The 25,050-nt window shown below is 50.2% G+C and overlaps 1 protein-coding gene across 1 annotated transcript; it reads left to right on the top strand.

The window, feature by feature from the left end:
• Positions 1–7,194: 7,194 nt before the first annotated feature.
• WDR61 (WD repeat domain 61) lies at positions 7,195–24,721 on the top strand. The gene is made up of 11 exons (XM_038533055.1): positions 7,195–7,277; positions 9,324–9,373; positions 10,179–10,206; positions 11,724–11,829; positions 12,189–12,361; positions 19,245–19,393; positions 19,563–19,656; positions 20,429–20,522; positions 21,842–21,934; positions 22,519–22,597; positions 24,486–24,721. The coding sequence occupies exons 2-11, from the start codon at positions 9,362–9,364 to the stop codon at positions 24,573–24,575; spliced, it is 918 nt and encodes a 305-aa protein (XP_038388983.1). The 5' UTR covers positions 7,195–7,277; positions 9,324–9,361; the 3' UTR covers positions 24,576–24,721.
• The last annotated feature ends 329 nt before the right edge of the window (positions 24,722–25,050 follow it).

The following is a 25,050-nucleotide window of genomic DNA, read 5'->3' as shown; positions in this document are numbered from 1 at the left end:
GGAACATGAAGTGCTGCTCAGAGCTGACCACTCCCCAACAGCCCAAGGACCTGCATGGGGGGCAGGGGGCTGCACACAGGGAATGAGGGTCCAATGCCTACCACCTCTGCTCCCCCATGGGGTCCATCAGCCCGCTTTTTGGACCTTGGTTTGCCTTCAGGAAATGAACTGGTGACCCCAGAAGTTCCGATTACAGAGACTTTTGGGGGTCATGCCAACCCTCTCACAGGTGAGAAAACTGTCGCTCAGAAGCAGCTGAACCCAGATTAGAACCTTGGCCACATAGAGTATGCAAACCTCCACTAGGCCCCCCATGGGCACCACTCAGGCTTAGGAGGGCAGTAGGGGTTCCAGGGAATGAGGCTGGACAGACTTCCAGAGTCCAGGTCCAGCTCGGGGGGCAGGTCAGGGGGGCTCCAGAGTGGGTGGGCCCCCCAGCCATCATGCCTGGGCCCCCAGGAGAGATGCGGTGCTGCAGGGACCATGCAGCTTCCCCATCCCTGACGGCCCAGCCCACCTGCCAGCAGAACATGCTGAAGCCCCCGCAGGTCCCCCTCCATCTGTGCCCGTGGTCCCTCCTCACACCAGGCATTCCTTGGCCCCTCCTGTGGGTGTCACACCCCAGCCTGGTGCCAGCCTGGTCATCACAGAGATCTCAGGGCACTGGCCTCGGCCCTGCCCCACCTGCAGCACTTCTGGCAAGAGGCCCTGGCCTGTGTTATGGAGCCCAGAGCCCTTGCTAGGCACCCAGAACCCACTGGTTCATGACGGGAAATGTCTCACTCTAGCACAGCACTCTGCCTCCTGCCCTGCAGACTGGCTGTTTGTCTCCATTGCAGGACCTGTGGGAAAGCTGCAAAGGGAGCCGTTGAATGAGCTGGGTCTCCGGATTGCCCCATGGACCAGCGGGGCACACAGTGATACTGGGATTTTCAGGTGGTACGTAAGGGAGATGGGCCTGGTGTAGGGAGAACCTGAGGCCAGGCAGGTGGGGCCACACCAGGTGCCGGGGCCAGAATGCACGCTGGGGAGAGGACAACAGCCTGTATCCTAGGGTGCGCTGTGGTCGGAGGCTGCTCTGTCCCTGCATTTGGCTGTCCCCTTCTGCTGGCATGGCCCCTGTCCTATGGACCAGTGCTGCCCCCCCCAACCCTGCTATCACCCAAACACCTGTGTACGAGCCCATCCTGAGGCCAGAGCCCACAGCTGCCCCTCTGGCCTGCACTGCCCTGCAGAAGTCTGTGGAGAAGGCTCAGCACCTACCCTGGCCCAGCCCTGACTGCCTGGGTCAGAGACGCTTTCATCTGTGAGCTGTGGCCCGGGCGTGGTCCCCTCAACCCGAGCCCAATGCTGCCTCTCCTCTGCAGGTCTGAACCAGGCTGACCCCACGTCAGGGCTGAGTGAGCAAAGCTCATATCTGTAGGCGCGGGACACCCCCAGTAGCAACCAGCCCCCCAACTCGCATTGATGAGTTTCAGGGCACCCTCACCCACCCTGTACTGCCTGCCCACTGACCTCCCAGCCCTTCTTCTAACACCCCCTCGCCAGGGCTGAGCTAGGCCCAGTGCTGCCAGACTTTCCCCAGAGCCCTGTGATGGGGGTCCCAGAACTGCCCCTCAGGGACCCAGGGGGAACAGTCCCCATGACTTCTATCCCCCCTTGGCCGAGGCCACCCCGGGGTCGTGTGGGTGAGTGTGCAGTGGATTTCCAGGTAGGAAGACTGGCAGAGGTTCGCGGTGGGGTGGCTATCGCATGGGCCAAGCTGGCTGAAACCCATACAGGGACCTCGGGTGGGGCCAGGCTAAGAGGTGAGGCCAATAGTACATGATGTGATGCACACAGACCGTCCTGAGCAACATGGGGCACATGAGGCGGTCCGGGCCGGAGCAGCTGAGGTGGGTCCTCGCTGGACAAGCCGACGAGGAGACCAGGGCCAGGGGAGGGCCCCCCAGGACAGGACAGGGCCCCTCCGGCTCAGAATCTCTAACGGTTTGGTGGGGCAGTTTGGGGAGCCGTGCCAGGAGGAAAGCCAGACCTCTGGCTGGAGACCCTGGCTCAGTCCTCGTCCCTGAGATCAGGGTGTGGGAGGGAGTGGTGCTGGGCAGCCAGGCTGTCCCTGATGCCCTTCACCATGGCGTCCGAGGCAGGATTCCTGGAGCTTAGGGCCTGGCACCAGCACCTGCTTGTCCTGGCGGGAGGTGAAGCCTGAGCAGCGGCAGGAAGGGGTGGCAGCTTCCGCTGGAAAGCTCTGGTGGTGACTTCTCCTCCCCAAGCCCCCAGGTGAGGCCATCTGGTCAGTTTTCCCTGCAGTGCTGCTCTCAATCCTCTGACTGCCCCCAACTCTGCCAATGGAAGCCCCTGCCTTCCCAGTGCTTTCACGGCCCCTCACGCCCACCCTGCTGTCACCATCCCCAGCTCTCCCCAGAGGACACTGCTTCCTGGCAGCCTCTGGGGTGGACCTTGCAGGGTGTGTTCACCCAATGCATGCAGGGCTGAGGCTGACAGCTCCAGAATGTGCTGGAACCGCTGGGGGGGGTTGGCGCAGGCACACAACCAGACTCTGAAGGTCTTGGCGACCATGTAGTCTGCGACAGCAGGGCGGAAACCTGAAGCTGTCCCCAGGAGCTGCACCCATGCCACAGAAACTGGTATATGCTGTCAACCAGGTCTGGCCTTTCCCCTGTTACTGAACACTTACCAGCACACAGAGGGGGCCCTGCTTCTCCTTTGAGCCTCTCAGCACCAGGTGGACCCTCTCCACCCACTCAGCACGCCCACCTGGCCATCTCTGCTCCCAGCCCCAGCTATGCCACTGGCTCACTGCCCCTCACTTAAGTTCCCACCACCCTGGGGCCCAGCCTCCTCGGCAGGCACATCTGGGGGCTCTTTGTCCTCACCCTCCCTCAGGTGGCCTGTTCTCCTGGCCTGACTTTGCCAGCAATGCCCAGAGAGTCACAGTGCAGATGGCACAGCAGGACTTCTGTACTTCCCCAGAACAGGTGGGCGCCCACTGGGCCCATGACTCTGGCCCCAGGGTGGGAGAGTCCACTACTGCCTTATTCCTGTTGCCGAGGAGTGTAGGCACTGCAGGTGCTGGTGGCGGGGCTCCAGCCCTCCGGGGCAGCAAGGCACCCTGCACAGGGACACGCGGCCTGGCTGCTAGGCCCCACTCTGCCTCAGCCCTACTAGCTGCTCTCTCTGTGCCAACTTCTCTCTTCCACGTGGGGCTACAGAACTGCCAGGCCTCTGATGTTCGGGGGTCAAGGGGGCATCTCTGACCAGAAGACTGACCCTTGGGTAAGGGGGTCCAGAGTCCTGGCAGGAGTCTCCGGGAACTCCTTGGGAGCAGAGGCTCCATGGGATTCCCATGTGAATCCCCATGCAGGGGACAGTGGCAGCTTGTGGCAGGGGACAGGCCAGCAGCTGGTGAATCAAATCCAACAAAGCACAGCGGGATCTGCCCTGAATCACTGTTCAATGCAAGGAAGGGGCTCCAGCCCTCTAGCCAGGGGTGTGTAGAGCATGGGGAGACCTCAGCTGCCCTGGTCCTGCCCTCACCCCCTTGGGGGGGGTCTCTTTGCTAGCACCTGCAAGGCTCATGGTGGGGCACCCACAGGCCAGGGGGCTCCATCCTCCGCGCTATAGGCATGGTGGAGCTGCTACACTGCCAGGTGGTGCCTGTCTTGCCTCTGTCTCCTCGCCGGGAGGGGAGGGGGGTTGGGGAACAGCTGTGGTTCTCACCCTTGCCCCCCATCACAATCACCGGGCACGTTAAGACCAGGTTGCTGGGCCCACCCCCAGGTCTGCAGTGGAGCCCAAGAACTTTTCATTTGAACAAGCTTCCAGGTGACGCTGGGAACCACACTGAAACCACCAGCAGTTACGGTGATGGTATTTGACCCCATTTGCTAGGTGAGAGGTGTTAGGCTTGAGAGGCCCTCACTTGGGGTCCCGGAATGACCGGAGGGAGGGGGGCATTCCTGCCTCTGGGGTCTGGAGAGCTGAGCAGGGATCAGCCAAGTGACTGTGAGCAGGCAGTGACTGCCACCCTCTGGTCAGCAGCAGTCAAGCCCCAGGCTGCCGGCTCCCCTGCCTGCACCTCTGACCCCAAGACGGTGGCCCAAGGATCTAGTTGCAGGGTGGAAAGCCCTGTCCAGGGACTTCCCAGCTTAGCCTCCCTTGACCAGCTGGAGAAGGAGCAACAGGGTCCTGCCACTGGCCACAGCAGTCCTGCCCAACCTGCCCCTGCTCTGCCACAGGCGTTCAGGCGAGCTGGGAGCACTGGTGGATGATAACTACACCTTTACTTTCTTTGCCCTCCACCTAGGATGCAACGCTTCTGATGTTATGAGTGGAAGCAATGAGCCCCAGAAGTGCTAGCAGTTCCTGCGACTTTGTCCCGCACAAACCATAGATACTTCCCATCACTTTAGAGCCACTGCAGATAATGTGAGAGAGTGTACGCTCCTTGCTACTCCTCAGTCACAGTTCTTCCACTTGCTTCAGGAATAAAGCAGCACTTATACTGTTCAACAAATATTTCCAGATCTTTTCTGATACAACCCATTTCTTTTGTAAACCTATGCACCTTATTTTATACATTTATATACGTTATGTTGAGAAAGGATTCTGGGACTTCATGAGATGCCAAAGGTGTCCACGGCCCCACAAATGCCACCCACCCTGTGTCACAGTACCATTGCTTAGGCTGTGCCAGTGACCCCATGGGTGATGCTCTGGCAGCACAGGGGTGAAAACGGCCACAACACATCTTTTTTAAATGAATGGAGTTCCAACACAATTATAAAATCACACAGCTGGAAAGTCTTTAGAAAGCCTTTATTTCAATGATTTCCAAACTTCTTGGCACAACTCACAGCAAGAAATAGATTTTCCTTTGCAGTGCATTGACTGCGTACACGAAATGGGTTGTTTATTCAACGTAGTTTTACCATACATGATGCACTCTTACATATTCTGTGCTATTTTTTCTTGATCTATTCTATGTGATTTTGGGGAAATGATTAATTGATTTTTTTCACAACCATAATGCCTGACATAAACTGAGTTAGTACCCAGCTTGCATCAATTGGAAATGAATAGTAGCAGATTTGTTTTATTTTATTTTTTTAATAGTAGCAGATTTAGAAGCAAGCAAACAGAAGGGTGAAAGCCTTAGTATTCTGACAACAGGGAAAAGACATTCAAGTGATCAGTGTGCTTTTAGAATAACCTAGAGGTGGGAATACCTGGGTGGCTCAGCGGTTTGGCGCCTGCCTTTGGTCCAGGGCGTGATCCTGGGGTCCTGGGATCAAGTCCCACATCGGGCTCCCTGCATGGAGCCTGCTTCTCTCTCTGCCTCTCCCTCTGTGTTTCTCATGAATAAATAAATAAAATCCTTAAAAGAAAAAAGAATAATCTAGAGGTGGGGGATTTCCAGTTAATGTGCAGAAAAGGAAAAAGTATCCACATAAGTTCAAATCATAAAAACTAAAATTCACTTACTTATATCTTTGGAGGCAATTTGATGACCTCAGTTTTAGCATTCTTGAGTGGGAGACTTCAAAAATGCTTCTTTATGTTCAAAACTACAAGTCAAAGTAAAGATGGTCCAATTATCTTGGTTTGGGAGTGGCCACATAATAATCAGTCTTTTTATATATATATATATATAATCAGTCTATTTTCAAAAACCAGAGAAACCCACAAACTTTGCCAATAAAAAAAGGGGGGGCCAGATTGGCCCAAACTAAGGCACTGGTTGTGCAGAAGGGTGGGGGATTCTTCATGATTTCTCCGCTAAAAGCCAGTGCTTTGCAGACTGTTGTGACCTTTCTGCACGTTAGGAACTGGTTCCCATGACTGCAGGGGGGATTTCTGTGGCTTTGACTCTGTGGGGTGTACCTGAACAGGGTCCACTCAGCATGTGGGTCAACGTGATGAGAACTGTCCCCAGTTTGAAGACGAGCTCACCTGGCCTAAAGGTATGATTTGTACATTCTTTCTTGGCTTTAGGAGCAAACATCCTGTGGTCAAATATATCCAGAATGGTTACAGCAATAGCCTGATTCTTAAGAGGCACCACATAAGATTTTGGTAATTTGGGATGTCTTGAAGCCTGCTCACTTTGACCCAAACTTCCTAAACTAGTGACATGCAGAGGATCCACTGGGGCCGGATGAAATTTCTGTGGCCCAGGAGTCATGCAAGGAATTCCTGAGGACCAGACAACCGACCCTGGGGGAACAGTGTGTGTTTCCAGCCAAGTTCTGGGCCACACACCCTCCTCAAAAAGCCTCCAAAGGTGAACTTTATGTTGTTGTATGAATAAACTGTTGTATGGCCTAACAGTTTCCTGGAATCGATGGTACACCTGCAGATGGTCCTAATGAACTAGACCCTATGAAGCTCTAACTTCCAGGGAAAAGAAGACTCGGGGAGACTTTGGGGCTCGCATCCACAGTGACCACACTTCACTTTCATCACCTTCTACCCCAGTTTTAATCAGGAGAGATGGCAATCTGTCCCTGGGGCTGACTGACGCAGGGCTGGCCGGTCAGGGGCTGCCCCCCAGACAGCCCGAGGCCCTGCATCTCCCTCTACCCCTGGAGGGGATACTGCTGTGGAGACCAGTGCCCCTCACCCCGCCTGTCTCCCTCTCCCAGGGGGGACACTGCTGCAGGGACCGGCAGCCCCCATCTCCTTGCACCCACTGAGGTGGGGTCAGGTGGCCCCCATCTCCCTCCGTGGGGGGTACAATGCTGCGGGGTCAGGTGACCCCGGGAGAGGATCAGGTGCTGCGAGGACCAGGTCAGCGCGGGTCCTGCTCTCCACCCCATTTGCTAGGTGAGAAGTGTTGAGCCCGAGAGGCCCTCGCTTGGGGTCCCGGAGTGACCTGGGGGCGGGGGAAATGCTGGTCACAACCTAGGAAATCTAGAGCTGTCGCACACACCGGCTGTGACCTTCAGTTTGAAAAACAAAACTACGTCACGGTCACGGCCGTTTCCTTCAGCAACTGGGCCTCGGAAGTGGTCAGGCGGAGGAGAAGCTCCGCGGACGCCCAGGATGCGGGAGGCGGGAGCCGGGAGCCCGGAGCCCAGGGCGGGCGCTGGGGGCAGCGCGGCCGCGCGGCGGTAGGGGGCGCTGCGGCGCGCGCCTGCGCCCTGGGGCGGGGGCGGGGCTGCCAGGTGCCCCGCCCCCCGGCTCATAGCTGCGCGACGCGGTCGCCGCGAGCCGCACGTCACAAGTGTGGCGGCTGTGCAGCCGGCAGGGCGGCGGTGAGTGGACGTGCCCGGCGGTTGGGGCTGGGGTGGGGGGTCTCCGGGGCAGCGGGGCCGGCAGCGGGGAAGCGAGGGTGCGCCGGGGGCTCCTGCGATGCCTCCGCCCTGGCAGCGTGTGGGTGCGCGGGGCCCGGGAGGACGTCCTGGAACGTTCTGTGCCGGCTGGAAGGGGCGCTTGTGCCTCTGCGGGAGGGGTGGCAGAGGGCCGTGCTCCGGGGCTCGGGCCGCGGAGTCCTCCCGCGAGCGAGCCTCCCGTCCCCGGGCGGCTGCAGGCAGCGGCCGGCCTCTGCTCACTGCCGGCCCCGTGGAGCGCGGGGTCAGCGACCTGAGGGACGGAGCCGGCATGGACCCGGGGAGGGGGCAGAGACGGCCCCGGGCCGCGAGGTGTGCACTCATCTGCTGCCGGTGCTGGGGCGGGGCGGGGCGGGGCGGGGGGCGGGGGGCTTCCGTGAGCCCTCTGGGGCGGTCACGGGGTGGACGTGGTAACGGGACCGCGGAGAGCCCGCGCCCGCTCGCCTTGCCTCCCCGCCCCGGGCAGGACCCTGCACTTGGGCCACAACGGACTTCACACGACACAGAGGAGGGTTAGTTAGAAAGCCTTTACCTATTAGCCTTGGGAAACCTTCCTAGTGGCCTTAGTGGTTCCGTCTCCTCTGTCCCTGGATGGAATCAAGGGGGCACGAGTGTGGATGAGAAGAAAACCTGCATTTTGATGGAAATTTAGCATTTCCTCCAAGTTTGAAGGTAGGCAACAAACCCCAGTAGCAACAGCGTGACTTTGTCCGCAGTAGTAAATCATAGATACTCCCCAATCCTCGGATGTTGTGAAAGCTCATCAGACTCTGAAAGGACGGCGTTACCAGAAGTGCTGCTGGACCTTGTTGCCTGACCGGCTGATGAAGAGTCACATGTGCTGCGCTATCACAACTTTAATTTTCATATTTTGATAAAACTTTTTTAGGTGTGCAGTTCATCTTGGTTATTCTCAGATTCTGTGTTTGCAAGTTTGCCTACCCGCTATACTTGATTTGTCATCCCAGAATCCATACTTGGAGAGCTTTTGTGGTCTTTTGTGGACATGTGCAGGGTGGTGAAAAATTTGAGTCGCCTGCCATGATTTCAGCTATGGCTGAACAAGGTGACGCTGCCTTCTTGCATTGACAAAGGTCCTTTTTTCAGTCTATTCAGTGTCATGATTTTTGCATTTTTGTGCTTTTTGTTGGTGACATCACCGTTAAAATAGCCTCCAACACAGTGCAAAGTGGTAGGTTCCTCAGTGCCAGGCTGTGAGGTGTGTACAGAGAAAATGCGTGTGTTCAGTAAGCTTCTGTGAGGTTTGAATTAGGGTGCTGTTGGCAGTGAGTTCACTACTGAGGGGTTAGCATAGGAACTTATGTATCGATCGGTTGACAGAAATGTTACAATCAGCTTGCAGGACCCTACCCAGTATTTCTTCTAGAAGCAGTGGGGTCAGTATTCACTAGTTTGGTGTTCCTAGTCCTTCCGAGAATGGGAGAGTCTCAAGCAACAAGCATTGAGTGTACTTGGTTCCCTTTGTAGTCCCCGTGCATCTAAAAGCTCTGAGAAGGGGCTTTAGGCTTCACCAGGCTGCTAGAGGGTCCATACACACAGAATACAAAGAGTCCAAGAGTCCTTGCAGCCTGAGAAAATAAATAAGTCTATTTTTAGAGTGAGTCTGTGCTTAGCTGAGTCCTTTAAGATTTTGGGAGATGTGTGTCTGCAGCTGTGGACCTCATTCACATGCCTGTTGGCTCGAGTGGGCAGGATCTATGGTTTTATCTGAAGAGCAGCAAGCAGTGGAGACCAGTCCCTCTCTAGTCAGACTTGGCATGGGGCATATGTGAGTGGAGTCCCTGGGCTCCAAGGGGGAAGGAAGGTGGTAGCACCCAGCTGGGCTTGTGGAGGGTCCTTGGGGCTGATCCACTGAAGAATGTCAGGGCCGCTCTGACAGAGGGTTGCCCTATCCCGTATCCGCCTCTGTCCTGATGACACCCCCATACTGAAGCCCTCATGTCTCCACAGAACTGTCTGGCCTGTAGCCTTCCTCCTTGGTTGAGGAAATGACCAACCAGGTAAGGCCTATGGGGACGTTCGGAAGAATAACACTTGGTTCCTTTGGCAGGTGGAAGCCCAGGATGTGGTCTGGGTATGTAGTCAGGAAACTAGCATCTGCTCCTGCTCTGCTTTTAAAGTCCTGGGTGGAAAAAATAAAGTGCTGGGTGACCCTGAGCCCAAATCACCAGACAATTGGGGGCACTATAAGCTGCACAACACCAGCAGGAGGAGGATTTCACCTATCGAAATATTTCCACAGTTTCCAGAGGGACTGGGGAGAATTCATACTCAGGGGCACCCAGCTGGCTCGGTCACTAGAGCCTGCGACTCTTGATCTCAGGGTTGTGAGTTCAAGCCCCATGTTGGGCGTAGAGCGTCCTTAATTAAAAAAAAAAAAAATGTCTTCAAAAACAAGAAACAAAAATCAGAAATGGGGAAATTTTTATCATAAGATTAGGGACAATGATAACAGGTTAGGCAGACTATGTGGTTTTGTACAACTGCAAAAATTATGCTGGAACCCGGATGCAGAGTCTCCTGGTGATCATAGCTGGGAATGCACAGGATTTATCAGTCTCCTAGCAGTGGGTGAGGAGAGGACAGTTTCTGCAAGAACTGATTTTTTTCTGGTGTAGTAGTTGAGTCTGCATATCTGGCATGAGCAGGAATCAGGGAGCTTGCAAGGATGGGCAGGGTGAGGATGGCGGAGTAGCTTACAGTGGGGAATGTGTGGTCAACTGGGTCCGGGGGGGTGTTTTAGGGAGGGAGGGGATACCTCTGAAGTCTGACTGTTGGTTTAATGTGACATCTCTTCTTTTTTAGTACAGTATTCTCTTCAAACAAGAACAAGGTAAGCAGCCTCATCTGTGAGAATTGTTGTCCCTGGTGTTTGGAAGGCTGAACTGACATGCACAAGAGATGGCAGGGGCAGCTGAAAACACATATTTACAAGCAAACAGCAACAGAAGCCCCCAAACAACTAACTAGAAAGAAAAAGCAGGGGTCACAGAATAGACTGGGAAGCTGCAGTCTGAGGGAAGCTTTCCCACCTGAGAAAGATGAAGCTCTGAGCTTCTCAGTAGCCAGGGTGATGAAGGGGAACCTTAGAGCCTCTGAACATGTCTTGGCGCCTTTACGATGGTTCCCCCCTTCAGACCGTGACCCTTAGTAGAAGTGGAGGATGGGCTGGGTGCTGTGCAGCAGTAGCTGAGGTGGGATGGGAATGGGGAACAGTCAGTGTAGTCTGGGACACAGCTTGCCAGGACGCTGGGCTTCTCATGTGCCCCGTTTCTTCACCACACCTGGAAGAGCTGGGCAAAGCCGGGAGGAACCTGTGGAAAGGCATTGTAAAAGCTCTTCCACTCTAGGTAACTGATGTTTAGATAGGCTGAAGTTAAAGCCAAACGCATTCTTCAAGTTAGCTCAGATGGGTAACTAACTAGTCAGGCATGCCATCAACTACCTTCAACTACCTGGCATGCTGCTAATGCCTTCCAGGTGGCGAGCTAGCAGGCTAGACTCAGGTCGGCATTCTCACTGAGGCCACAGCCGTTCATGGCCCTAATACGTATTGGGAAGGTATTCCTCGATCATTGCTACAAGGCATGAATAAAGCCTCTGTGTGCACTTGCCACATCCCTGGACCTGCGCCAGGTCTGCAGACCTGACAGGGAAGGCCACCAGATATGCAGTTGGTGGACTTGGAATTTAAGCTGGACTTTAGTCAGCAGAGCTTGAGTTTAAATCCCAGTTCTGATGCTTCTTAGCTTTTGACTTTGAGTGAGTTACTGTGCTTCCCTAAGCCTCTGATTCCTTGTCTGTAGGATGAGGATATTAACCCTTCATAGGGTTGTTGTGGTTAATTGAGATAATATTATATAAAATTAACGTAGTTACTGATTGATGAAGCATAAGAGACATTTGTGTTGGAGAGCTCAAGCATCTTGATATTTGTTCTCAGACCTGTATTATTTGCACTTGAACTGCCTACTGGTTGCCAAGGATCCTTGAGGCACCAGTCTTACCAAGTTTAGGTCTTTGGAGGGTGAGGGGCTTCCCACTGGTTTCCCTGGTTCTAACCAGGTGACACAGGCAGGCAGTATGCTAAAGTGGAAAGGACATAGATGGCTCTGGTACTCCCTTCCTACCAGGTAAACCTGTGATTTGGGACAAGAGGCTTTTTCAGAATGTCCAGTGTTCGTGTGTCCCTCTGCAGTTCTGACAGAAACTGATGGGAAAGCACTTGGCAAGACAGTTAAAGCAGGTGGCTGTGAGCTTAGAGTTGTCGGAGCAGCATTTCTGCTTCCTTTCAGCCTGTGCGGTTTAGACATTGCAGGAAGACTTAAATGAAGTGCTTTCTAATTCTAGCCCATGATGATGCCATTTGGTCAGTTGCCTGGGGGACTAACAAGAAAGAAAACTCTGAGACGGTGGTTACGGGGTCCCTGGATGACCTGGTGAAAGTCTGGAAGTGGTGAGTGCCCTCTCCCCTTATGGCTTTGGAAATTGGGGTTCACAGTTTTGCTTCTGGACTCCCAAGGTGCAATCAGGAGAGTCGTGTTTCCTAGGCAAGAAAGCAGTAGCAGTCTGATGGTATAAAAAGGCAGCCTACGTTTTCCCCTTATTCAATGTTAAGGCCTATACTTTAAGAAAAAAAAAAAGTCCCACAGTTAAAACTTGGCTTCCCTTGGTGTTTCATGCCCATGGGTTCCACTCCAAGTCTGCATTTTACAGACTATTGGTAATGGGAGGGGGCAGGTCATGGGGGCCTAGAATTTTAGGCGCTGGTACAGCCTGTTGTGCAAAAACCCATTTTTCTGTCCCCCACTGCAGGTGTGATGAGAGGCTGGACCTACAGTGGAGTCTAGAGGGACATCAACTGGGCGTGGTGTCTGTGGACATCAGCCATACGCTGCCCATCGCTGCATCCAGTTCTCTTGACGCTCATATTCGTCTCTGGGACTTGGATAATGGCAAACAGATAAAATCTATAGATGCAGGACCAGGTAAGAGCTTTACTTGCCAGGAAGATAATAGACACAACCCCTTTCCACACCTGTAGTTCAGAAGTTTTTGGATTTGAGGGGCTAATTAACATGGGTGCATGAACTGTATGTTACGTAATAGCTTTGGGAGGAGTGCCCTCCAAGCATTAATGTCTCAGCAACTAAACAGTGTTTCTACATCCGTTAGGTCAGGTTTTACTGCCAAGTAAATTTTAGTGCTAAGCCTATTAAAAACCTCAGAGTTTTCAGAGGTTTTAGATTTTAGAATTGTCGATTTGGGGCTGTGGATTTGGATGGTCCGGAGGTTCTGGGTTTGCCATAGTCTGATTTGACATGCAATGGCTAATAGAAGTCTTCAGTATAAAGTATTGTGTTGTCTTAAATCTGTATCATGGTAACCTCTATGAATTATGATTACAGTGCCCGATTCCCAGCATTTGACATGAAACTGCTAGAATAACATTTCTTTTTTTAAAATACCATAGGACAGCATAATCTTGTCCATCAGCATTGATAAATATCTGGGGGAAAGGAATTAATGGTTTCAGTGGATGGTTTAACTTGGAACAACCACACGACATCTCAGAATTCCTTGTAGCCTTCAGTCTGCTTGTAAATGACTGCATAGCATTCACGACCAGAGGCTATCTGGCCAGAATGGGTCATGACCCCCAGAGAGCATAGAGCTACTTGCCTCTCTGGTACACCCTTCGAGGGTTGGCTACAGAAAAGTTACTTCAGTGTTTCCTGAACATAATTCCCTTGATTGGAGCCCCAGGTGGACTTGCCTCCCAGTGGTTATGCTCAGTAGCCAATACAGGCTGTCTTTATATTGTAAAGAATAATAGTCCCACAGTTTATAGGGAAGCTAGATTATTTGGGGACTGAGTGCATTTCCCCTCAGAAGCAATAGTTCATGTTTATGGTACTTACCGCTGGAGCTTTTCTAAAGAATACGCATGCCCAGACCCTGAGCAATCATCAGGGTGTGTGGGCTGGATATGTATTTGGAAAAAGCTACTCAGACACTGACTTCCCAGGTGATTGTCTTTGCCTGTATTCTTACCTGCTGACATCGCTCATGGAGGACTTGAGGCCCCAGACCAGCCCCCAAAGCCTATGAAGACAAAGAGCCCTGGAGAGGAGGAGGAGGCAGATCTGTCACTGCCTTTTTACCTTGGGCACCAAAGCCTTCCCCAGACCTGTGATGCTGAGGGCAGTGAGCTGATCTTGTGGTCCTGGGTGCGCTGCACTTGGAGAGATGAGTACTGGCTTGGTTTCAAGGGAGAGGATGAGTCTGTACGCAGCTTGCCTTCCCTGACACCCAGTGCCCTAAACAATTGGGTGTCGGTTCTGTGTGTGTCAAGTGCTTGTGGAAAGGTTCCTGTTGGGAAAGAAACAAGGTCCAGAGATTCGTCAAGGGGTTAGATTTACTTTCTCTTTGGACAGGAATCTGGTTGTGGCACAGCAGGTACTTGGGTAGTAAAAGCAGGTGCTGCTGTTAATAGCTAAAGAGCAACTGAGCCATGCAAAGGCTCACACTGCTCATGAGTGTGGGGACAACAACACATACGTTGTGCCTGTTTTGAAAATACATGGAGGATGTGGACCACCACAAATAACAGGGAAAAGGGAAAGAGAAAATCCCTGATCCCGGGGAATGTAAGGATGTGGATGGCAGTGAGGACATAGGCGAGGGCCTCATGAACAAGGCAGCTGTGCTCCCTGCACTGGACACTTGGGATAGGCATCCGCGCCCTCAGACAGGCAGGACCCCCATGAGTAAGGAGCTGCTCCCAGTGACGAGGTGGAGCTTAGTGATTATGATAGATACCTTTTGTGCAGAAATTATAGGCTTAGAATGTGGGAACAAAAATCCCTTCAATTTTGAGCATCAGGATATTTGATGCTAAAAATTTTATATCGTAAACCAGCTAACAGGGAAATATAAAAATATTTAGAAATATTTTATTAAACTGAAAGGAATTCAAAGCAGATTTTCTAGTAACCATTATTTCTGTAAACAGCTAAATTATGGGGATCCCTGGGTTGCTCAGCGGTTTAGCGCCTGCCTTTGGCCCAGGGCACGATCCTGGAGACACAGGATCGGGTCCCACATTGGGTTCCTGGCATGGAGCCTGCTTCTTCCTCTGCCTGTGTCTCTGCCTCCCTCTCTCTCTCTCTCTTTCTCTCTCTCTCTCTCTCTCTGTCTATCATGAATAAATAAATAAACCTTTAATAAATAAATAAATAAACAGCTAAATTACAATAGGAATAAGTAAGCATAATCTTGTTAGAATAAATTCTAGTTATTTATTAGTAAAGAGATTAAAAACAGCTATTTGAGAGATTGATTATAAAAGCTTTTTCAGATCTTGGTTAATTGGGCATTCTCATGGGATGCCTGGGTGGCTTAGCAGTTGAGCACCTGCCTTTGGCTCAGGGCGTGATCCTGCAGTCCCGGGATCGAGTCCTGCATCGGGCTCCCTGCATGGGGCTTCTGCCTCTGTCTATGCCTCTGCCTTTCTGTCTGTGTCTTTCATGAATAAATAAATCTTTTTTTTAAAAAATTGAGCATTCTTGAAGTTAATTTCCTTTTAAAAATGAACATTTCGTGAGAAAAGTGATAGAACTAAATTATTACCCCTTTGAATATGTGTGTTGAAATTTGCAAGAGATTTTTGTTTTATTTATTTATTTAATATTTATTTATTTATTCGGGGGTGGGGGGGCGGGCAGAGACACAGGCAGAGGGAGAAGCAGGCTCCATGCAGGGAGCCTGACGTGGGACTTGATCCCAGGTCCTCAGGATCACACCCTAGGCTGCAGGCGGCCCTAAACCACTGCGCCACCAGGGCTACCCGAGATTTTTGTTTTAAAAAACCTTGGGGATAGGGGATCCTTGGGTGGCTCGGCGATTTAGCACCTGCCTTCGGCCCAGGGCGTGATCCTAGAGTACCGGGATCCAGTCCCACATTAGACTCCCTGCATGAAGCCTGCTTCTCCCTCTGCCTGTGTCTCTGCCTGCCTCTCTGTCTCACTCGCTCGCGCTCTCTCTCTCTCTCTCTCTCTCTCTCGAGTAAATAAATAAACTCTTAAAAAAAGAAAACAAAACCATGGGAGATGGTGCTGAGCCCTCTGTGCTGGGACCTGCCATCTGCCATGTGTCAGCTCACAGCAGCCTCTTCTCAGTCCTGTGGGCTGGGAAGGGCCTGCTGTATGTGAGCTCTTCCCAGGAATGAGGACAGAGACTTGGGAGGGAGCCTTTCTCTGCTTTCCCTTTGATCTGACAAGCACTGTTGTGTCAGGGCAGGGTGGCAAGACTTGGGGTGTGTTCCTCTACAAGAGTGCATGTGGATAAAGGGACAGGCAGACAGTGAGCAACTAGATAGCAACTGGCCTCCAACCCCTGACCCCAAAGGCCCCTAGAGGTCTTTGGGATGGCCTCTGAAGTGGTTCTGAGTAGCTCAGAAAATAAATGCTAGACTACCACCAGTGGCATGTTCCCAGATAGAAATCATCACTTGCCCCTACCCCAGGGGAGTCCAGAGGATGACCCTCCCCCCCCCCAAATCCAGCTGAGGAAGTAGTGTGATGCACAAATCACACTGGAATAGAGCTCTTGAAATGAACTAAGCTGAATGGTGTAACTTAGAAACTAGGTGATTTTTCTAAAAGCAGCAGTGCCTCTTTCCAGTCCTTGTTAATTTGTGGTAAATACTTTGTCATATTCTAGTTTAACAGAAGAGTATTTGTGGTAGGACATCTTGATTTAGTTATAGCTTTTTTTTTTTTTTTTTTTTAAGATTTTATTTATTTAATCCATGAGAGACTCAGAGAGAGAGGCAGAGACATAGGCAGAGGCAGAAGCAGGCTCCATGCAGGAAGCCCGATGTGGGACTCGATCCTGAGACCCTGTATCATGCCCTGAGCCAAAGGCAGATGCTCAACCGCCAAGCCACCCAGGCGTTCCTAGTTATAGCTTTATTGAGATAAGCTCTCACTTGTATAATTGCAATGTAAAGGTAGCCCTCTGTGTTTGGTTCTGTGAGTCTTAGTAAATCTCTGGGGTTGTATGGTCACCACTGCAGTTCCAGGCCTTAGAGAATACCCTTGTGTCCATGTAGAGTGAGTCTCCTCCACCTTCAGCCTCAGGCAGCCACTGATCTGCTCCTCATTTCTGTAGTTTTGCCTTTCTGAAAAATGTTGTGTAGGTGGAATTGTATTGTCTTCTACGTCTTCGTTCTTTCTGTAGCATCACATTTGCAAGGTTCCTCCACATTGTAGCATGTATCAGCAGTTCCTTATTTTGTTCTTGCACCAACCACTTGATGGACATGTGGATGCTTTCCAAATTTTTACTATGTAAAAACTATAGTGCTATGAACATCTGTGCACAAGTCTTTGTGTGAATATGTGTTTTCATTTCTCCTGGGTTAGATACCCAGGAGTGGAATTGCAGGATATTCTGGTAAGTTTGTTTTCATTTAAGAAACTGTCAGACTGTTAAAACAGTCCCATTTACAATTGCATCATAACCAGTAAGATACCTATGAATTTTCCTAACCAAAAAGGTAAAGGATCTGTACTCTGAAAACTATAAAACACTGATGAAAGAAATTGAGAGGATGCAAAGAAATGGAAAAACATCCCATGCTCATGAATTGGAAGAATAAAATTGTTAAAATGTCTGTGATACCCGGAGAATCTACACATTCAATGCAATCCCTACCAAATACGAACAGCATTTTTCACAGATTTAGAACAAACAATCCTAAAATTGTAAAATTTGTTTGGAAACACAAAAGACCCCAAAAAGCCAAAGCAACCTTGAAAAAGCAAAGCAAAACCAGAGTCCTCACGATTCCAAACTTCAAGCCATATTACAAAGCTGTAATCATCAAGACTATATGGTCCTGGCACAAAAACAGACACATAGATCAATGGAACAGAATAGAGAAATGGACCCTCAACTCTTTGATCAATATTCGACAAAGCAGGAAAGAATATCCAATGGAAAAAAGTCTCTTCAGTAAATGGTGTGGGAAAATTGGACAGCCACATGTAGAAAAATGAAACCGGACCATTTTCTTACACCACAAAGATAAACTCAAAATGGTTGAAAGACCTAAATGTGAGACAAAAATCCTAGAGAACACAGGCAACAACCTTTGTGACATTGGCAGTAGCACCTTCTTACTAGACACATTTATGAATGTAAAGGAAACAGAAGCAAAATTGAACTCTTGGGACTTCATGAAGATAAAAAGGTTTGCACAGCAAAGGAAACCGTCACCAAAACTAAAAGACAACCTACAGAATGGGAGAAGATACATGCAAATGACATCTCAGATAAAGGGCTGGTATCCCAGATCTATAAAGAACTTCTAAAACTCGGGATCCCTGGGTGGCGCAGCGGTTTGGCGCCTGCCTTTGGCCCAGGGCGCGATCCTGGAGACCCGGGATCGAATCCCATATCAGGCTCCCGGTGCATGGAGCCTGCTTCTCCCTCTGCCTGTGTCTCTGCCTCTCTCTCTCTCTGTGACTATCATAAGTAAATAAATAAAAATTAAAAAATAAAAAATAAAACTCAATACCCAAAAAACAATCCAGTTACAAAATGGGCAGAAGACATGAACAGGTATTTCTCCAAAGACATACAAATGGCCAACAGACACATGAAAAAATGCTCCACATCACTTGCTATCAGGGAAACACAAATCAAAACCACCATGAGGTACCACTATACACCAGAGAGAATAGCTAAAATTAACAAGACAGGAAACATGTTGTCAAGGATGTGCAGAAAGGGGAACCCTCTTACACTATTGGTGGGACTGCAACCTGGTGCAGCCACTCTGGAAAACAGTGTGGAAGTTCCTCAAGAAGTTAAAAACAGCGATACCCAATGGCTCAGCAATTGCATTACTGGGTATTTACCCCAAAGATACAGATGTAGTTGAAATGCCGGGACAACTGCACCCCAATGTTCATAGCAGCAATGTCCACAATAGCCAAACTGTGGAAGGAGCCAAGATGTTCTTCGACAGATGGAATTAATAAAGAAGATGTGGTCTATATATACAATGGAATATTACTCAGCCATCAGAAAGGATGAACATCTACCATTTACATTGTTGTGGATGGAACTGGAGGGTATTATGCTGAGTGAAATGAGTCAGTCAGAGAAAGACAATTACCATATGGTTTCACTCATGTGGAATTTAAGAAACAAAGCAAACGAACAAGAAGAGAAAAAGAAACACAAACCAAGAAACAAACTGAACCGCAGAGGACACACTGCTGGTCACCAGCGGGGGTGTGGGGGTGTGGTGGGGGCACCTCTGTGCACAGGTGATAGGGGTAAAGGAGGCTACGTATCCTGATGAGTGCCAAATGATTAACATTTTTTTAAAGATCTTATTTATTTATTCATGAGAGACAGAGAAACAGAGGGAGAAGCAGGCTCCATGCAGGGAGCCTGATGTGGGACTTGATCCTGGGACCCTGGGATCACACCCTGAGCCAAAGGTGCGCTCAACCGCTGAGCCACCCAGGTGTCCCGGTGATTAACATTTTTAAAAAGAAAACTGTTTAACTGTTCTTCAGAATGGCTGCACCATTTTATGTTTCCACCAGTACATGAGGATTTTGGTTTCTTCACATCCTTGTTAACAGTTGGTATTATCCTATTTTTATCAAAAATTTTAAAAGCCCATAAACTAAATTGGTAAAGAATTAGCAACTTCACGCATAGGTTTTTGAATCAGGACATTGTTTCTAATTTTTAAAAACTGTATCTTTTGGCAAAATTGTAAAAGTTTTAAAACTTAAGGTCACACTTTTTCTCACCGTATTTTTTTCCTTCTTTTTTTCTGTTCAGTGGATGCCTGGACTTTGGCCTTTTCTCCTGATTCCCAGTATCTGGCCACAGGAACTCATGTGGGGAAAGTGAACATTTTTGGTGTGGAAAGTGGGAAAAAGGAATATTCTCTGGACACGAGAGGAAAATTCATTCTTAGTATTGCATATGTAAGGAACCCTTGCTCTCTCTTCTCTCCCCAACTCTACTTTATGCGCTTGCAGCTTGTGACCGCCGCTGTCTGGCTGGCACAGCCTGTAGTAGCAGCTCTGCTTGTGTTTGGTGGGGACGGCTTAGCCCCGCAGAGTCTCAGATGTCCTCCGAATGTTCTCTGCACAGAGCCCTGATGGGAAGTATCTGGCCAGTGGAGCCATAGATGGGATCATCAATATTTTTGATATTGCAACTGGAAAACTTCTGCACACGCTGGAAGGTATGGCTCATTTTGTTTTGTGTAAAGTGGGTTATCAGATCACCAAGGAGGAATTAGTCTTTTATTAAAATGCTACTAAATGACAAATGAGTTTTACATTTGCAAAAGAGTGATCTCGGTTGGAAATCTGAAATGCCTCCAGGTCCTAGTTTGGTCGTCCAGTAGAACCTGGACGTGCTTGTTCTGGTGAACACTCACTTGTTTATGTGTCCGTGTATCTCAGTCATGTGAGTGTTTCCTTTCTGTCCTGTTTGGTTCTGCAGAACGTTGTGATTAAGAACGACTTTTTGTCAAAAACCTGAAGGTGGATGAATGCACAGTACCTGTGCCCTGCCCTGCGGCTTCACAGCATGGTTGGGAGGGAGGCTTCTACTCTGCTCTTCCTACTAGTTGCAATTCTGACCAAGCAAATACGGGGCCTGCTTAGTTTACCATTTACCATACAATACGGGATGCAGTAGGAGACAGCATCCTGTAGCCCATCCGTATGGATCAGCATGTATATTTCCTCGTTTGTCCGTGTCGATAGCAGACCAGCCATGTATGCTGAGGTCAAGCTGATGAGGGAAGGAACCCAGGAGAAATGGCTCCAGGAGGAGGGGCCTGTGTTATGTGGATGTTTCTGGAACACTAGCAGGAGAGCCTGTGCAGTCCCTCCCCACCCTCTGACAGAAGCAGTGCGGCTCAGTGACTGTGGTCATTAAAAGGGACACTCACTGTCAGTGGGGAACCTGTGATTTGCCAGATTGACAGGGGCCTTTGTGAATTTCAGGCCATGCTATGCCTATCCGTTCCCTGACATTCTCCCCGGATTCTCAGCTCCTGGTCACTGCATCAGATGATGGCTACATCAAGATCTATGATGTGTAAGTTATCATGGAGACTCGAGGCTTCTCACCCAGTATCAGTGCCCTTCCTGTATCCCACTGCTTGAAGGAGTCCTGGGCCCAGGGGGGGCTTGTGTGCAGGGCCCTGGGCTTTGCTCCCAGGTCAGTACTCCTGACCTTGAACTTAGAATGTCACAGGCTGCCTGCTAGGATCAGGCACTTCCTGCCTGTTTCCAGCTATCCTGTCTCTTGTGGAGCTCATGGATTTTCACTTCCTTCAGGTAAGTAAGGTGTGTACAGATAAGGAGGTGGAACCACTGGTGGTCACTGGTGCAGAGTTATGGCAGAACCACAAACATCCAGTCTGCACTCTTCTGCCTCTCCCGGGACTGTTAGTGGTTTGACTGCAGGTGTAGGAGTGAGTTGAGTGATCATTCTCCTCAGGTCACAGCTCTCTTGTAAGCCTGTGCACTGCCCATATCTTCAGGGTTCCCCACTGTTCTTTTCCACCCTCAGGCATCCCTTGAAGGGTGTTTGTGTCCTTGATGCTTGGACTCAGCAATGTGGTCTATGTGCCTCTGGCTCATGGCCTCCGAATATAGTAGTCTGGTGCCATGGGTGCACAGGACATACTGGTCCGTGCCCCAGCAGTGAGTGGGTGCCACAACCCTGACCACCTGTGTGCCCTCATGTGGGCTCGTGAGGGTTTTCTGGGGGGTTTGCACCGGGGTGGAGGAACACGGAGGACAAAATGTCAGCAAGGTGGCAGAAGTGCAGGTTCTGAACAAGAGCTGGAGAGGGAGTTCAGGCTCCAGAGGGACTAGTGACTAGTCTCCCCTAAGTGCAGAGCAGGAGCCTCTCCTTGGACCCCGCCCCTCCCCCCCCAAGGTCTGTTCTGTGCGGCTGCAGCCTGTTCTCCCATGTAGGACCTCGCCACGCTGCAGTCAGGCCTCAGGATTGTTCTCCTGCCTTTGCTGATTGCATTTCACTTTTCTGAAAGTGAAAAATGGCTTTTGTAATTAGACCTGTCTTGTTCTTGGTTTGATTAAAATGGTCTGTCCATGCCACATCTGTCCTAAAGCGTGAATATGAGCAGCTCCGTTGGACAGGAGGCACTGGCTCCCTGGTGGAAGGGGTGCCGGCTGTGCGGGCAGGGACACCCTGCTACTGTCCTCAGGCAGCCAGCCCCCCTGCTAGTTTCTTCTCCTGTGGTTCTTCTCCTTCTTGATTTTGGGCTGTGAAGCTCTCAGCTTGCTGTGGGTCCTACTCTGTTATGGGGGGAAATTCAGACATTTTGTGCTAATGCTCCTGTAAAAATTTGTATCATTTCCATTTTGTTTGAAACTTTCCCATTTCAGACAACATGCCAATTTGGCTGGCACGCTGAGTGGCCATGCATCATGGGTGCTGAATGTTGCATTTTGTCCTGACGACACCCACTTTGTGTCCAGGTACTTATGATTCTTAGCCATTTCTTAAATGCTGGGGAAATGAAGACTGTCCTTTGTGAGTTGCCTTAAAATTTGAAGATGGTCCGACCCTTTTTCATTCAGGTAGACTGTTTTCTACATTGATTTTGTGAGTGGTTGCCTGAGTTGTGAAGGTAGTTGTCCTAGCTGGAACAAAGGTGGATTCTTAGAATAGTTCAATTTTTAGTTTTTCCTTATAAATCTAGGCTTCCACATGCAGTTGCTGTAGGGATACCTGTGTTCCAACAGTAACTCAAAATACATAAATCGGTGTACAAGTGGTGTTTCAGGGCCAGGGCAGCCCACACGGTAAAGAAAGGAGATGGCCGGCTTACTAGCATTGCACAGAGGTTACGGCAGCCTCTTTGTTGGGAAGCTTTCACAGGCCCCCTCCAACCTGGAACAGGCACACGTGTCTGAGGCTCCTGTGGGGCTCAGGCCAGCCACGGTGCACACAGCTAAGCAGAATAGGGGAGCGAAGGATGGTGGGGTTTCTGGTCACATTCATTCCAACCTAAACCCAGAATACAAACTGTTTTGAAACTGATATTCCCTTTTTTACACAGTTCATCTGATAAAAGTGTGAAAGTTTGGGATGTTGGAACAAGAACCTGTGTTCACACCTTCTTCGATCACCAGGATCAGGTACAGCAAACTTCACATTCACGTTCCTTTATCTTTGGTTAGACCTGCAGATGTGCTAGCCTTACCTGACTACTGCTGACACCTGTCCCCTCTCCTGACCTGCTGCTTGACCTGCTTGAGTGTCCATCAGCCAGTGTCCTGCACACATTGAATGGGCTGGCGGCTAGGTAGGCCATGAGACGTGATGTCCCTTTGAGGGCCAGGGAACACGGCACCAGCCACGCAGCCGTTTGGTGCCTTTGGAAAGTGCAGGGTGCCCAGGGCATGCCGGGAGCACTTCTCCATGTGCAGCCACTGCATGTGTGCCACCGCTGGCCCAGGAAGGGCCTTCCTTAGAAGTGCCCATTTCTCACACACACAGCTCTTGTCATTTTTGGAGCTGGCCATAGAAGTGTTTTTTTTCAACATACTTAAAGCCATAAATTCTTAACAGGTTGTTTGGCTTTAGTGACATTAATAACTTTTTACTTCGCTTTTTTTTTAAGATTTTATTTATTCATGAGAGAGACAGAGAGAGACAGAGACACAGGCAGAGAGAGAAGCAGGCTCCATGCAGGGAGCCCGATGCGGGACTCGATCCCAGGACTCCAGGATCACACCCTGAGTCAAAGGCAGACACTCAACCACTGAGCCACCCAGCATCCCTTTGCTTCACTTTTTAAATGAGGCGGTGACTCTGTTCTCCCAGGGTACTTTTTGTCTTTGCCCGTGTGGATGTGAAAGGAAAAGGTGGTCTGATGTAGTGCCTCTGCATCAGGAATCCCTGGGGCTCTTCCATTCATTAGGTCTGGCACGGGGCCTGGGCTTCTGCATGTGTAACCAGCACCAGGAGGGGCACATGCTGCTGGTCCCAACCACTTTGAGTAGCAAGTTTCAGGAAGCTAGTCACTTTTAAAAATGCCCATGGCAGTAAAAAGTTGACTTTTAATATATTTTTAATGTTTTTATGAAGATCCCAGGTTTTTTATCGTATTTTTGTTTTTCAAGTAATGTATATGTACACCCAATATTGGGGCTCAAACTCATGACCCCAAGATTAGGAGTCATATGTTCTACCAACTGAGCCAACCAGCAGCCCCGATGACCTCTTTGGAATGCAGCTTGAAGTGAATATAATTGTTTATGCTTCTTTACATCTAATGTGAAATAATGACTGCTAATGAAGTCGAGGGGATTTAATCTTGATATTTCACCTCTGGACTTCAACATTTCATATGCGAGTAAATCTGGCTGCACGTGGCTCAGAGTATGATGCGGTCTCAGGAGTGTTTGGGTGGAAGTAAGGCTGTCGGCCTAACAGGTGCAAGCACTGGACTCAGGGCTGGAACCCCCACTCAGAGTCAGTTTTGTCAGGAAAGAGATATGACCGTTGACTTAACATAGCAAGTAAAACCAGGGCTCCTTGATGCCTACTGGTCCAGCTGTGAGAACAGACAGGCTCCAGAGGCTCTGATAACAGAGACTCGTGGGCTGGGCATGGGGGCACAGGAGTGAGGTGAGGAGCAGTTTTTCCCCGTAGGCAGTACCCCCAGGGCAGTTGTGGGCCTTCTTTCTGGAAACACAAATGAGAGCCCGCACCAGTCCTATGGGTACCAGCTTCATGGCATAAGGTCACTCCCCAGATCCTGAAACTCTGGAAAGGTTTGTAGATATCCTGATTTGGGTTTAGAAATGACACTGTGGAATATGGGAGGGGAGGGATGATAAATCCTAGCAATGCAAGGTGCCTGGTTAAGGGAAAGCCCTGGAGTGTACTGGCTCAGAAAGCACCAGAACATCCCCATCTCACTGTTTTTCTAGATTCAGTATAGTGAGAATAGAGAAGGATGTTTGCTCGTGAAGAATGAAAGCATGAGAACTTTGCTTTCTCTTTTTCTTTGATGTACAGGTCTGGGGAGTAAAATACAATGGAAATGGCTCAAAGATTGTGTCCGTGGGCGATGACCAGGAAATCCACGTCTATGATTGCCCCGTGTAAACACCAGTCTCGCAGGCTGGTGTGCAGGTCATGACATTCCGTACCTCTCTAGCTTTAACAAAACAGAGTGTTTATTGGAACAGAAGCTTAAATTTTGTAGATATGGTATCTGTTCATACTTTAACATAAAGTGTTCATAACACAAACACTGCGTTCTGGGCTCTTTGACCTGCCCTGTTGCAGGTAGGAGAGTGGGAGGAGGATCTGCCCCAGAGATGCAGAGATCCGGGCACCTCCCAAACCTCCCAGCTGAGATGGCTGCAGGCTTCTCCTCGGGGTATCTGTCCTGCAGAAGCTTCTGAATGGAGGCCTGAAGGGAGCAGGGTATTTGCCCGGGGGGGAAATGTCCTGGAGTTCTGCTATTTGGGCATGTTTGGTACCCTGAATGTCACCTGCCACATGGCACCCTAGACTTTAGGGGGGTATTGCCTGTGGTGTCCGTACGTGCCAGCCCCACCTCCATACCCCAGAAGCT

This window comes from Canis lupus, chromosome 3 (genome assembly GCF_011100685.1).
Source record: "Canis lupus familiaris isolate Mischka breed German Shepherd chromosome 3, alternate assembly UU_Cfam_GSD_1.0, whole genome shotgun sequence".
NCBI classification, from domain to species: domain Eukaryota; kingdom Metazoa; phylum Chordata; class Mammalia; order Carnivora; family Canidae; genus Canis; species Canis lupus.
This window is presented reverse-complemented; position numbering and strand designations above follow the sequence as displayed.